A 15,582-nucleotide genomic window follows, 5' to 3' on the forward strand; every position below is an offset into this window, starting at 1 on the left:
AAGGGTGTGGGGGTGGTTTGGGGGGGGGGGGGGGTGTGTTATTTTTTTTTTTTAATAGACGTTTAATGAGAGAGAGCCAACTGGTGGTGGATTAGAGCATAGAAATGGCATTGAAATTCAGGGGTGGGGTGGGGGGAGAAGTCTCTTCCACAAATTAGTTGATTTTGAACATTTGTTACATTAGCATTCATTCCACTTAAGCTGATTGATTTCTTTGGATTGTGTTTGTTTGCTGGGTAATAACTCAACAACCTTGCAGTAAACTAAGCGTTAAGAATTGGGTTCGCGTACGGGGAGTGTGCAATAGGTGGGTAGGCTGTTGTTTGTGGCTCTTTTCCTGAACTTTGGAAGAAAAATCCCATTTTAAACCTGTAATAACGGAGGCTGATTACTTCCCATCAACTCACTGGCTTCCAGGGCAAAATTTTCAGACTGGTTATTGCCTGCGCTGCTCTGCTATAAAGTACAAGGTCTGTAAATTAAAGTTGGACCATAAGAGATTTAATCTGCAATTTTATAGGTCTCTAATCCAACGGTCATTCTGTATTTCAGGCTCTGAGCATATTACCAGGGTTCGGGGAGGGCTTTTTTATGCTTGGAATTTATTTATTTGTTTGTAGTGTCTTTAAATTATGTTGTGAATTACAGCCATGAAAATATTGACGCTTTTTCTCCCCCCCTCAAACTATAGATTAGAAATGGTAAACAAAGTTGTTACATGCTGAAGAATAAAGACTTGGAACGTGCTTCAAAAGGAGTGATTTACTTGGAGCTGGATGTCCTATTTAATCCTGTAAGTTGAAATATTTTCTCTTTGCTTAGCACTGGTGTTAAACGTGTATCCGCAAGGACAAATGTGGAGGGGTGATCCTTTAAAAACCAGGAGCAAAGGAGGAAAAGTCCTGACCCGTTTGCATCTGTAGGAGTGGTGGGTGAAGAAATATTGGCACATCAGAGCTCTACAATGGTCCCACGAGGTGGATGGATGCAGGAACATTTTTGGACTGACAAGCACCTTAGGAAGGAGCCCCCGATTACACAAGGGCTTCACTGGCCACAGCCGAAAAAGGGCTTGATGTTTAGATTATTAGACATTGCTTTAAACACCTATTTCCTCCCCAAAAAGCTGATCCACGATGTTCTTTTCCTAGGGTGCTGACAGGAAAATTAATGAGGTGTGTACACAGTGCACTTAGTTTTTAGGTGGCTGAGTCAGTCTCACTTGTTCATGCCCTACAGCTTTTTACCAAGTTAAATCCTATTTATTAATCATGGTCTGCATCACAGCACTGCTCTGGCTAAAGTGAGTCCAGCCTTCCCCAGTTTAACTCATCCACGTTTCTCCTGGCAGCTCCTCCTCAGGTGCATAGCGGCTGGAAGGAGTGAAAGATCCTGAAATTCCCGATCAATACTGGTCATAAAGCTGAATAATGCACTGAAAACTATATATATGTGACAATAATTTAAATTATTTTTTTCCAGGTAAAAGCAAGTATCAGAACATTCAAGCCTCGAGAAAAGCGCTTTACTGAGGAGAACCGCAAATTTTCTAAAAAGGTGGGACGTGTGCTTGGGCTGAGCTCTTGCATCTGTTTTGGAAAGATTTGAATTAGGGTGCTGTAGCGCAGTTGCAAGAACAAAACGCATTTATGTGTAAAATGCTGAACACATGTAAATTCTGTGCATTTCTGTATGTAGCAAAAGGGGTTTTTTGTGTTAACATGAAATAGCTTTCTGATCTAGTTTGCATCAGTATCTCTGCTTCAGGCTTCAGAGTGGGGAAAATGATGGCTGTGAATGTTGCACGCAACGCTCAATGAGCACCTTATTCCCTTCTTTGGGAAGGAAGAAATCAGGTCTAAATTAGTTATTTCTGAAGTCCATAGGATTTTAGAATTTAGGATTTGGGTTTTTTTAGATAATTGTGCCTTATCAGACTAAAATTCCCAATTTATTTCTATGGACTAATCCAAAACATGGTGAGAAGAGGTTCAGTGTTTTGATTACGTCTTCTCTGGCCCTTTTCCTGAGATGTTGCTGTATTTTGAGAATGGAAGGGCAATAAAGGTAGGTTTGTGTTGCTGTTTTATTTAGTTCTGGCATCAAGATGTGCCTTTTTTTCCTTTTTAAGGGGTGAAGGAAATCTGGCAGGTTTGGGTGCAATCAGAAAGCAGACAAGAGCTGGAGTGTCTCTCTGAAACAGAGGCTTTATTTGTAATATGCTCTGGCATGCTTTTGTAGATGAAATTATCCCTGTTTCTGAAGCAATAGTAGGATATTAGAGCGTTTGATTAAACTCCTCTTCTCCTCCCCTCCTCCCACTCAATATTTATTAGATCTTATCAAGAAATGTTGATCGCGTGAAAAAAATCACCATGGCAATATGGAATACAATACAGTTCCTTCGGAGCTGCTTTCTCTGGGAGTCCACAGTGAAGAGCATGACAGCATTTGTGGTAAGTGGATTTGTTCTTTTATTGCATGAGGCTAAGTGAAATATAAGATCTGGAGTGTTACCATGCCTTCTTTACCGGTGTAAAGTACTTTATCGTTTGCTGTTGTTGGTATTTTATAGCTACGTGGTGGCAGGGCTGTGGGTTGCAAGACAGCTTGGGCCATACTGGGCCTGATGGGCATGGGAATTAGGCTGTAGGAGTACCTTTCTTCACTTGGTGCAGGGATGCTCACTGACCTGCACCACGCACTGAGGATGCCTATGTCCATGGTGGGTGATGCCACCCTGTAAAGGCCATGACTGTGTGATGACTCTGAATTTATGTTTTTATTTTTTTTTTTTTTTTTTTTTTTTGTTCAACAACCTGAAATCTGCAGAGGAGATTAGATTTAGGTTGTATATTAGGAAAAAATTCTTTACCAAAAGGGTTGTGAAAAAAACATGGCAACTGGATGGTAGGAAAGGAGGGAGGTGGTGGCCAAGCATGATGCAAGATATACCTTTAGTTTGAGTGATGGAATGAGCTGGTGGGTCTTGTCCCTTCTATCTTCTGTTGCAATGAGGAGGAATTTTGCTACAGGTTATCAATGGCTCTATGCTTGCGTCCCTATGGCACATGAGCAGCTCTGCTGACATTGCCTGTTGCAAATCTAATCTCTTGATGGTAATAATATGTTGTGTATTAAAAAAAAAAAAGAGAAAAGGAAAAGGCTGGTCAGTGAGTTACTGTGAAAAAAGCCAAGTTCTCCACCTGCTTATCCCACTTTTCAGCTCTCTCCTTTGTCCTCTTGGTAGCAAACACCCCATTTGCAGTCTTCTCATAATCCACTCAAGCACAAAAAGGTTTTGCCTGCTTTTTATTCTGCGGTGTGACATTTTCTTCATGCTTAAAATATTTGGCATGCCATTAAAGGTTGCAAAACTTGTGTGGTGGTCCAACATGCAGAAAAAGTTTATTAAGAAAAGTGTTTATTAAGCAAAATAACAGCCACATTTCCAAGATATCTCCTCCTTTTACCATCTGTGAATTATAAGTCACTTAAAGGTTCTTTTGAGGAAAGCACTTCAGTGTATTTCCTATAGAGAGGAGTAAAGTGGACCATCCCTGATCGAAAGAAGCTCCAGGGCAAAGACAGAGGAGCTGGCTGGTAACACTGCAGGTTAGAGGGATGGCTAGCAGGTAAGAGTGAGTAGGATCAGAGGTTCTTTTCGTATTTTCTCTTCTCCCTGTTGCTTGAAGCATGTTTAGATCATCTCTAGTGGTTGAAGTGCTGGCGGAGAGTGGAGCATACCTCGCTGAAGCAGGTGTGGCTGGGCAAGGGAGCTCTGTGGTTGTGCACAAGGTACTAGGATGGTTATGCACGTGGGGCTGGAATGGGAGTGACGTATGTAATATCCCAGTGCCAGTGTCCTACCACTACCGTTCGGCAAGAATCCAAACACATCCTTAAGAGATTTTGCACCAAAATACTTGTGAAGTTACAGCTGTGAAGACGTAGACTTAAAAGTTTGGAAGTGGTGGAAAGGCAGAACAAACAAGAAGGTGGGAAAGCGGGTCTGTAGAAAATGGAATTGATGTCTAGTGAAAAGGAGGATGATCACAAAGGTAGACGGTTACAAGTTACAGATTATGAACATTTCTGCTGGATACTATATAATACCCTGTTTTCCTGAGAGAAAGTGGGAAAGGAATAAAAATCCATGACTCCAAAAATAGTTAGATCAGATTTCTTCTACAATCCAAAATTTAAGTCTCTCTGATTTTTTTGCACATGGAAATAATCCATCTTTGGCACTTAAAATGTAATTCTGTATCTATCTCTATTTCCAATGTGTTTGTTCATAAAAAAACCCCAAACCTAAACAACACAAAAAAAAAATTCCAAACCCAGACCCAACAAAAAACCCCCTGCACACAGTGTGGTAGGTGCAGCATCCCCCCCGCCCCAATCTGTAGGTAAAATGCACTGTTTTTCATGTATCTTCACTGTGATAATCCCAGAGACTGGGTGGTCCTCAGGACCTCCCTCCCCTGTTGTATTCCCCTTGGTTTCCCTCTACAGGTAGCCCAAGCCCTTTCCTGCAAGGGGGAATAAAGGAGGGAGAAGGAAGAGAAGCAGACAGTGTAATAATGGAGTGAACCTTGTTTTTGTAAGCAATTGGACAAAAGCACTGCCAGACAGAAGAAAAAATTTGAGATCACATCATGGCAATAGGAGAGGACGGTATCTTCTACCTTCCTCTTTCAGTTGTCGTTACAATGCACTTCTCTCCCCATTAGTGCTGACAGCTCACATGGGTGACAAGGACATTAGCTGCTGCTTCTGGTGCCCAAGAGAAAAAGAGGGACAGATAGAGGGAGGAAACAGAGGACAGTGCAGGCAGAACACAAGTGAATGAGAAAAATGTTGTCACCATGTTTTCTCGTTTATAAGATATATCATCCCAAGCTAGATTTCTTTATTGGTTTGTAGTGGTGAGAGGAGACAATCCCAAGAATGTGAGTAGATTTTCTTGTGTGCGTGTGATATATAAACAAAATTGTATTTTTCATCCGTATTCTGCCATTTTAATCTGATGATTTTTAATCTGATTAATTGTATAAGCACAGAGGACACCGATTGGGCTGCTCAGAAATGTTTCAAGTTTAGAGGTTTTGGGAAGAGGTTGGTCAGGGAGGTGAGGTGAAAAACAAAATTTCACTTTTGGTGATTGCCCTGTGCACGAAGGGTTTGGTGCAAAATTTGTTTCAGAAAAAACATCCTGGATTGCAAGAAAGTTACATGCAGGTTTTCTGGATTCTTCATAGTGTACATTTCATCAGTGGTCTGGTGTGAAAAATGGACACCAGTGTTTGTGCATGCCTGGGAATATCAGGAATATGCCCACATGTGGCAAGTGTTGCCAGTAGAATTAATAGTGTTTGTATACTGGGAGAGATCTTAAAAGGCTTTGTCCATGTGGTCTCCTCTGTCACTTCAGGGTTTGAGGGGATTTGTAGGTTTTTAAGACCAAAAAGATCTTCAAGCATTCTATTCTGTTTATTTTTGATATAGTTACCTCTGTATTCAACCCAGTATGTTGTGTTTTGACTGAAACATGCCTGTCAAAAAGGGCTTTATTTTGAAGACACCTGGAAACAGTCTCATATGTGGTTCTTCTCATGTGCCTAACGCTCTTCATATCCCACCCTGGACTACTTGCTCCCAGTTTCTAGGATGAATGTTCTGGGTTTTAACCTGGTCCTCATCACTCCTTCCTTTTGTCAGACCTTTCTCCATTGTGACATCACTTCCATGCCACGTTACTGGTGTCCAAAAAGCTGGAGCTGCATGGTGAAATGTGCCTAGGGGGATCTCTGCTCATAGTCGTCTTGTATATCTGGGTGATTTCCCACTCGTGCAGCCAAAAATTTGCATTCTTACCTTTCTGCTGCACTTTTAAACTGAATTTCTGGTCCTTCCTTCCACGTGCAAACACTCCCTGCCTGCTCTGCTCCTACTTCTTCCCTGGTCGTGGAAGATAAGTCCATAATAACGAAATCATTCTTACTGTACAACATGTATTTTAAAAATATTTTAAAAGTTAATTTTAGTCACAGAGTGATTTTCATGAGGAATTATGCATCATTGCACATTGTGCTTGTGATTTTATACAACATAATTACACCTTCTATTGACAGTTTTCTCTGCATTAATGGTAATTATGTCATTTAATGAAATTACAGTAATTGCATTAAAAAACTATAATCTGGTGCAAATTAAAAGGATATATTGACTGGAATTTTTACTATCCTATATATTTTTTTAAAGTTTGCATGGTAGTTGCAAGAGACATTGACAGGATCAGGCATATGATGGGAAACCAGCCACCCCAGCACCTCCAGTGTGACTGGCAGCGCTCGCTGCTGATTTGCTTCGGGGTCCCTGCACACTCACCCATGCCAGTAAACTTCATTTTCACTGGCAGCATGTCCCACTACATCAGATTTAGGCTTCTTGCTAATCAAGGCTGCTGTGCCAGGGTGGGTACGACTGGGAGCTGGTTTTGAGGCTCATCCCTCGCTGGCAGCCTGGGCCAGCCAGATGAGGAATGCAGCACTAGTTAGTTATTATTTTGCTGCGACTTCACAGCACATCTGATTATTATTTTATGATGGGGTAGTACCGGGAGGAAGGGAAGGAATATGTGGTGATGCAACGTAATGTGTTGGAAATGAGTTTCTGTTTCAAACCAACTATAGCTGTTTAATGGTGGGCAGCGGGGTAAGTGACAGGCATGAGATCGTTTTGGAGCACTTTGGGCTTCCCAAAAAGCCAGCTGATGCAAGAGTAGGGAAGCCCTGGGGGTTGTGGATGCCCAGCAGAGCTGCTGGGGGTTGTGGATGCAGCAATAAACACAAACTTAAGCTTTTGAGCCTCTTGCTGCAAAGGTGATGTGGTGGCACCTTTCTCCATTAAGTTCTCCAAAAGTTTTTAATCCAGAGAGCTGCAGAATGCCTCTTTTTCTTTGGTACTGGCTTCTCGGACTGTGGGAACTGGGAGACTGAGGAGTCCCACGGCAATGGGCAGCGGGGTAAGTGACAGGCATGAGATCGTTTTGGAGCACTTTGGGCTTCCCAAAAAGCCAGCTGATGCAAGAGTAGGGAAGCCCTGGGGGTTGTGGATGCCCAGCAGAGCTGCTGGGGGTTGTGGATGCAGCAATAAACACAAACTTAAGCTTTTGAGCCTCTTGCTGCAAAGGTGATGTGGTGGCACCTTTCTCCATTAAGTTCTCCAAAAGTTTTTAATCCAGAGAGCTGCAGAATGCCTCTTTTTCTTTGGTACTGGCTTCTCGGACTGTGGGAACTGGGAGCCTGAGGAGTCCCAGGGCAAGCTGGGTGAGGCTGCCTGTGTGGGCATGACTGTGCCAGCGTGCTTCAGTCCTGAACTGGGATAGCTGTAGAGAGATAGGTGAGACTCTGCAGCCCATCAACTTTTGAGCATCTCTGAGTGTGCCATTTAACACGCTGCCAGAGACGCTGGTGATGTGGGAGTGTCCTGGATCTAAGCCCAGTTACAATCATCTCCCAGAGGAGACACTGACCATCTTATTAAATGTGAAGAATCTTTAATCCCTGTTGAGCTGGGCTATATTTATACGATGACCTACAGGCAAAAGGCCATTAGCTCGTTGACAGTGTCCTCTAAAATTGCTAATTGCGTATCAGTAAGAGCGAAATGTTCTTTTCCCTCAGGAAAGATGTTTGTTAACTCAAAATCTAACCCTTCTGGAGTTTACTTGGGGAAAATCTCTCACTGTGCATGTGGACAAGTGTCTCCTCCATGTTATAGTTAGATATTCCCAAGCAAAACAGAACGTTCCAGTCCTGTTTGTACTAGGCGTAATTCAACCCTGGACAACAAACGTGGCAATAATATACGGGTAAAACATCCAATTGCTTTCGTGCATTGCTTTGCAACGCAGTGATTTTTTTTTTTTATTTTTTCTTGATTGGAGTGTTAGATCAATAAAGGGACGAAAATTTAACAGGGAATGTGAGGGACCTATGAGGAAGGGAGACCAGTAACAGCTGTGAAACCCAAGCAACTTAGGGTAGAGACCGAGTCTCAAGCAACTCTTGGACCTCTGGCGAACCAAGCAGAGGAGAGAGGTTAATTTTAACTGAGACTTTACTCATGATTTACCATCAGATAGTAATCAGTAATAATTTGTTCTTCTATAGACTGGGGAAGGAAGATGTGCTCTCAGATGAGCTCCCCTAAAATCTGTAGTTTCCTCAGGAATTGTCCACTAATTTTGAACAAGCCTTTCCCTGATACAAAGCACAAACCACCATGCCATGACTCCGTGTGGAACTGATGAGAAGTCTGTTTTCTTCTTTTTTTTTTTTTTAATCCTCATAGCTGAAGATGAAATATAAGTCATTGTTCCCAAACTATTCAGGAACATCATTAAAGTAATGGTAGGTTAAAATGTCTTCACATTATAAAGCTAAATAAAATGAGTAGATGTAATCCTAAAGAGAGAAGAAAGAATATTCTTCAAACATTGAAAAGGGACTTGGAAAAAGCTTAAAAAGAGGGGAAAGAAAAAAAGTATTAATGCAAAAGAGATGGTCTTTACTTCTGCTTTCCTGTGGAGCTTTTGCTGAGGGCTTTTCTCAGCTCCTTTGCAGCTTGTGTTTTACTGCAGTTTAAAGAAACAGTCGACGTAGGGACAACTGTAGTTCCTATTTAAAAAGGGGAAGCTGAAAAATAACACTCTGATACAAAAAACTTGTTCATATTTAAGGCTAGGGCTAGTGCTGGGGGAGCAGGGAAAGGCAGGAATTTGACCTGCTAAGTAATTCTTCGGAGCCCCTAACATTTCCTCCCTTCTTTCCATCGGTAAATCCCCGGCAAAGGCACACCTTTGAAATTATTGTCTCCAACTCAAGTGAAAAGACTGGATCAGAGGATGTTTTTAGTTTGAGCTGCTATATCCCTGTAAAAGCATTTTCCTGATGATGGAGGAAATATTTACATCCTGCTCCTTCCACACCGCTCATAGCAGGGCCCGTGAAAATTCACCGCTGCAGCGTGCGAAGCTGTGAGGAGCACGTTACCTGACACATGCAACTCACTGCTAGATGAGAAGCAGGCTTCTGTAGACAGTCAGAGATGGTTTCACCCTTCTCTCAGTGGTTTTTGTTTCCAGTGTTGTTATGCTGTGGTTGGGGGTAATATGATTTAAGCTTCAGATTCCAGGCTTTGCTGCAGCAGTTAAAATTCCTGGAATAGCAACAGTGATATTGACGATGCTGAGGGACACACAGCAAAGTAAACACGTGTTATTTCCTGCACTTTCAAAAAAGCAAGAACAAACAAGGCCAAAGTTAATAGGGAAGTAACCACTTAGAAGCTTGACAACACGATAAACAAGGTTTAAAAAGCAAAGTTTGAAGCTTTGGATGGGAGCAGGGCGTTGCTGAGCGGAGATCAGTACAACCATCCCTTTTAACTTTGAAAAGGATAGATGGTCGGATGGTTCCAGCTCAGGGGGTTTGGGAATTTGCTTTTTACCAGTGGAATGTTCCAAAATAAAAATAAAAACAGAACTATGTTTTGCATCTGAGGAGTAAGTCATTTCCTCTGGGCCTGTTTAACACAGTGCTTACCCTATGTAGACAGTCCCTTGCTTTTGCGGTTGGGGAGCTCCCTCTTAAACTAAGCCTAGGCTGTGCTCGGATTTTTGAGCAATACTAGTGCTTTCTGTGCCGGGTCCTCAAAACTTGCATGCATCACACAGGAATGATTCCCTCAGACATGGTAACGAGAGACTCCTAAATCCCTGCCTCTCACTCTTTAATTGCATTCTGTTGGTTTTAGTTGATGATAAAACCTTTTAGTACCTTGGTTGTGTGTGTTTAAACCCCATAGATAAATTATTCAGGTAAAAGCTCGATCCTGCCGGAGGATAAGCCTGGGTACAGCATGAATGTGTGTGGAGGCATCCAGCAGAGAATTAAGGCAATAAGTAAGAAGTGCAGCTTTGTTATCGTATAGAGCTGTAGCCCATGTTAAAACACACAGACCTATCCAGCTCTGTGTCTCCAGAACTAGATCGGAAACATTGTTCTCATCTGTTTGGCTATCTAATGACAGCCTGCAAAGCCAAGCCCAAATGTGCAAACAATTTATCTAATTAAAAAAACCCAACCTAATCAAAAAGGGCTCTTTATAGCTAAAACCTGCACTAAATGCATCCACCAACAGTCCTGACTGCCTTTGTGCTCAAGTTGTGACCTGTTGGAGAACTCGGCTCGGCGCTTGCATTTCCAGCTAATTCAATATCGCCTTTTTTCCTTTTTTTTTGCGGTTGAAGCTTTGTCATTTGTTTCGGAGCTGTCATTTTTATTAGTCTCCCTGGCTGATCTTTTTGGGCTCTCGTCAGGTGGTGTGTGTTCTCCATTGTCTGCCTGGTCTTGGCAAGCTGTAGGTCCTTTTATTGCCGTATGACGTGGGCGTGCTTGCAGCAGTAGCCTGTAATTATACCCACCACAGGTGACAGTTACAAGAGAGCTTTGGTAATAATTTTAGCTGCCTGATCCGATGTTTATGAAGAGCGAACCCTCGTTGTGGTCTGGCTGGAGTTTTGCTATATCGTTTTGTACTTTAGCTGTTTGATTTATGAAGCACACCCCCACCCTTTTTTTTTCCCTAGTATCTAATGTTTTGCATCTTTTAGAGTTCGGAAGTTTTGTAAGAAACTATTATTGATCTTATGCTCTACTTTTTCTACTTTTTTTAAAATATCTTGTATTTATTTTGCTTTGTCTGGCAGGGTAAAATAGCACTCTGGCCTGTTGCTGGTTTTATTTGTGTATTTAGCATTGCTGAACTCCTGTTTCTAACTACTCGTTAGCAGATATGCCCTGTTCTAGCTGTGAGACTAATCACAGATTAGCATTTAATTATGGGGGTTTTGTCGGTGACTGTTATTTAACTGTTTTATAAAAGATCAAATTCGCTACCCACAGTGGTAGCGCTGGTTCCTTTAGTCTCGATGGGGCTGGATATGTCAAAGGTGAATTTAGCTCATGATTCTTGCTGTTACCTTACAAATTTACACCCCAATATTAGGAGTTGGCTACAAAAAAAGTGGGAAAAACTGAAGTGGACGCTGCCTCAAAGCTGGCTTTTCTCTCTTGGTGTTGTTCCTTCTGCAGTTTTAGGCTCTCTAGAGGAACTCCAAATTAATTATCTTGAGCGTCTTCTGAATTGGTGAGAGAGCAGTGATTTGCAATTTCTATTAATTGACTCATAAGTTTTAGAAATGAGGAATTTTTGTAACCATTTGCCAGCTTACCCGGTCCTAAAGAGATGATATTCCCTATCAGGATCCAGTCAGTAATTTTCCCAATTTGCCAGTTGCCTTTCCTGGAAGTTCACTGTATTCACAGATTAGAAATTGCATAAACAAAGATGAAATTAGTATTCTAAGTTTAATGAGTGCTGCATCTGTGTGAGACTCATTAAACAGGAGCGTGCAAATGAAGCTACTTACCCACTGCTACTGGAAATACCAGAATTTGAGAAGTGTATGTGTAGAATTCCTGAAGTCTGGCATGGATTTGCACTACACAAACTGTATTGAAGAAGCTCAGCCCAGACTAAAAAAAACCCAAAAGTAGGGGACCCGTGAAATCTATTATTAAAAAGGTATGTTTTAGGAAATAAAATGTCATTAAAAGTAAAAATTCCTTTATTTTCTTAGCCTGTGCTTTTTTCCCCCCAGAACTCTAGGTGTATTGAGTTTTTTTCAGTCAGGATCTGCTTGATTTTGTCTCATTATTCACATTACTTTGACCTAGCACTTCTAGAAAGTACTTTAAGGCTCTTAGTTTTACCAAAAGATTGTAGGTGTTGTTTTCTCCCTTGTCATAGGTTGAGCAACCCTATCAGTATTGTGTCATCTTTTTTCTTTTTAAAAAAAAAAATGTAAAGGCAAATCCTTTACTTTTAGCAGAGATGTCATCTTAGAGCAGCACATTCCCTTGAAATACGTAGGCAGGTTTTCTTTTCCTAAAATGAGGGAATAAGTGGACACATACCTATAGGTAGTTTAAACCACTATAACTCCATTTACTTCAGCAAACCGACGTTATTTAACATCAATTAAAAATCTCCAGCCTCATGTTGGGGCAAACCCTGTGTGAATCGTAGCAGGTTTCCTGCAGAGGATGGAAAGCCTGTAGATGGCGATGGACCCTCAGGAATGAGCCAGCTCTGGCACTCAGGCTTTTGTCAGATTGTTCTGGCAGGTTTTCTTTCTCTTGCTTGAACTATTTTATTTTTAATTTAATTCATCCGTTCTCTCAGCGCTAATCTAACACTAGTTGCAGAAATCTTGACAACTGGAAGAAATTCCCTATTTGAAGGTAATGCAACATTTTGGTTTTATGATGGAGACAGATGCACCTTGAGGGGTTTCTCTTCAGGCAATTCTGCTTCTCATGGGGCTGCTTTTGCTTCTTTTTTTTTACATAAAGAGTTAGATCTTTTAAGTCATCTAAAACAAAAGGGGATTATTATAGAAGCTACAGAGCAAATATATTTTGTAGAAGTCTGTTCTCTTTTAGTTTTTCTTCAGTGGCAACTAAGATGTGCTTTGACTTAGAGGCTGCTCTTAAGCAACCAGGAAGTTCTCGGGTTGTTCAAGGATAACAATAATAATAAAAATACAGCATATGATCCTTCTACTTATTTTTTTTAGAGTTCATTTTGAAATAAGATTGGAGCAATGGGTTAACTGCAAAGTTCCAGAAATCTGATTTAGAAGAAATCTGTACTATTAAGTATTATTAGTTATAAATTTGATTATTCCCACAGTAAAGGATTACACTGGTACCAAGAGCATCAAAAGAGTTTTGATTGCTTCCCCCACTTCTTCATGAAAATTCAACAGTGATTTTTAAATGTGACATCCACACTGTAGTCAAGCTTAGCTTGATTTCAGGTGGATTTTTTTTTCTTGTTTTGAAGGCAGTGCTGTGATTTTGAGAAGTGTTAATAAGTATGTAAATCACGTAGGGTTTTGTACTAGTCTAATACACTGATTTATTTTAGCTGTAACATTACCCATGTGAAGTCAGCATATTGACTGGAAGATGAGTGGTGTATGTGAGGAAAAAATCTCTACTAAACCAGCTTTTATTTACTCTGCTAGCTCAGGTTCAGAACTTTCTCCTTGCTTTTCGGGAGAAGTCGCTGTCTTCTGTACTTTCCTTCAGCTTTCATCTGTTAATGGAACAGAGGAGCTGCACAGCTCTGTATCAAAGCCAATTGTCAGCTTTCATTAGATGTAGTCTATTGTTTGTTCAGATTAGAAATAACTGCATTACACTTTGACTTTGAGGCTTGTTTGTTTTTAAATATACTAGGTATGTGTGACCTTTTTGTCATTTGTGATGCACTTGGCTTGACAAATTTGAGACACCCATTTACACAGCAGCAAAAACTGTCTGTAATGCAGGTACTTCACAAAAGGCACTTTTTGTAGCTCTAGAAAAGTGAAACAAAAATCGTGCAGCTAATACAAAGTACTAATAGATTTATCTACAGTAGAGTTAGCTGGTGCTGTACCTCGGATACATTGCGTGGGGCGGAAAAGAACCCCACTGCTTAGGGAGAATGCAGCACCCATTATTTAACAGTGGGCGGGAATCCAGTTAGCTGCTCTCAAACCCCCCTTATGCATTGTCCCTGTGAGGGCTGTTCAGACGTGGCCTCTGTCAAAACATTGTGGCAAGGAAGTCTAATTCCATTTAAAAAAATGCACTGAGCAAATTTTCTTAAAATATGTAGAATGTTAAATGGAAAATGCATAATTGAGACAGTGATAGTAGCATTTTTTTTGTTGCTGAACATGCCCGTCAGGGGTTAGATGATGACTTGTTCTTAGCAGTTAAGAAAACTTCCCCAGATACTTCCATGTACACATTTGGGAAAATTATTTGCAATGATATATTTCAATTTCCTTAATAAACTAGGCCTGTCTTCCTAATTCCCTTTCCCTCAAGTCCCTCCACAGGGGTTAAGAAATGAAGCATTTTGAAATTATTATCAGACAACTGTTCCTATGAATAAAAAACTGATCTATGCTTTTTAAAAAATAGATTTATATTCCAAAGCTGGGCAATAAACGGTGGCAGTGGAAAGGAAATACAGGGTTAATAAAAATGAAGACATTTTGCAGAGCTACTTTGGATTGTTTTTAATCTTTTTTTTTCTTTTTTTTTTCCTGGGAAGCAGTACTTTTCTGTAACAGCAATGGCTTTCCTGCTTTCTATTTTAAAAGTTGTATGAATACTCGCAGAGACTGTAGTCCTTTAGTGCTCAGTGAATGCTCTCCTGCCCACTGATACCTCTAGTAACACACACAGAGTGACTATGAGATCAAATGCTCTGGTTAAAAAGCCTTTGGGAAGCATTATGTGTCTGAGGTCTGATCTATTGTCTGTGAGGTCGGAGAGTGTTAATGCACTCTGCACAGATTAGACTCCCTCTCTAATTGCTCCAACACTTCCTTAAAGGATTTAAACAGTCAGGAAAGGTGATGCTCCTTGTCAATTTTTGCCTGCTGACAGCCGTTGAAGTTTATCTGTCTTTCTGCGGAAATCACTAGATCACATAAACCAGGCAACGCCAAAAGCATGAACCCTGAATTAGGACCAAGAGCAACTAATGCCATTATTTACAACTTTGTTATTTCAGCTTTTAAACACTTTTAGAGTTGGGGGCAGGATTGCTCTTAGGTGCTATGCCATTTACATTTGGGGATGGGAACTCCCAAAGTGCAACAAAAAGTTTCAGTCACTGAGATTGATGAACAGTCACTATTTAATTTCTGAAGTGGATCCCATTATTGTCTGCATCCCTCAGAGCTCGACTGGTGCTTCCCCACCACATCCCTCCAGTACCGAGTCCGTACTGCTGTGCTACTGCTTATTGATCGAAGTGCAGAGCTAAGTCTGAGCTCCTGGGAGGCACTCTTTGCTATCTACCTCGAAATTTTCCTTTCCCTCACTACGTCAGATAAGGATTTGATCTCCCTTGAGTCACAGAGCCTAAATCATGTATAAAAAAAGACTCAGATATAGTAAAGCTCATGCAAGAAAAGTTTTTCTGCTGGTTAACAAGCATGTTCACACTGACAAGTACCTGACCTCTGCCACCGGCTTTACAAAGCAAAACACGAATTTGTCCAGTGACCAGAACCACTTAAAAGAACCAGTTTATTGTTTTGCAGTCTAGCTGTTTGAAAATCAGCACCAAATACTTTTGCTGCTGGTTTAGACGACTAGTCTGTTATAACAGCTTCTGTTTGCAAAGGATGCTGCTTTTGCTTGGACAAGCACATCAAGAGCAAGGGATCAAAAAAGGTGAATGTTACCGAGAAAGATGAATCACAGCTCAACCCAGGGAGAGTTGGAAAGATTTAATAATTTTGCAACGATATTCTAACAGTTGACAGTAGGGTAACATTATTGTAACGGGAGTGGTATTCGCCCCAGCTCTTCAGAAACGTCCGTTCCTCTTTCACAGGCAGATGTGAGTGTGGCCTGTTTGCCTGCAGCTCTCACC

General features: G+C 41.0%; 1 protein-coding gene across 1 annotated transcript in view; it reads left to right on the forward strand.

Moving 5' to 3' along the window:
• Nucleotides 1-15,582, forward strand: part of MCTP2 (multiple C2 domains, transmembrane 2) — a gene marked incomplete at its 5' end in the record, with an annotated part of 84,082 nt that overhangs the window by 37,761 nt on the left and 30,739 nt on the right. The window contains 3 exons of the mRNA XM_010136411.1: nt 692-793; nt 1,483-1,557; nt 2,337-2,456. Coding sequence (XP_010134713.1) covers nt 692-793; nt 1,483-1,557; nt 2,337-2,456 — 297 coding nt within the window. The remainder of the gene's footprint in view (nt 1-691; nt 794-1,482; nt 1,558-2,336; nt 2,457-15,582) is intronic.

This window comes from Buceros rhinoceros, unplaced genomic scaffold (assembly GCF_000710305.1).
Source record: "Buceros rhinoceros silvestris isolate BGI_N320 unplaced genomic scaffold, ASM71030v1 scaffold13885, whole genome shotgun sequence".
Lineage (NCBI taxonomy): Eukaryota > Metazoa > Chordata > Aves > Bucerotiformes > Bucerotidae > Buceros > Buceros rhinoceros.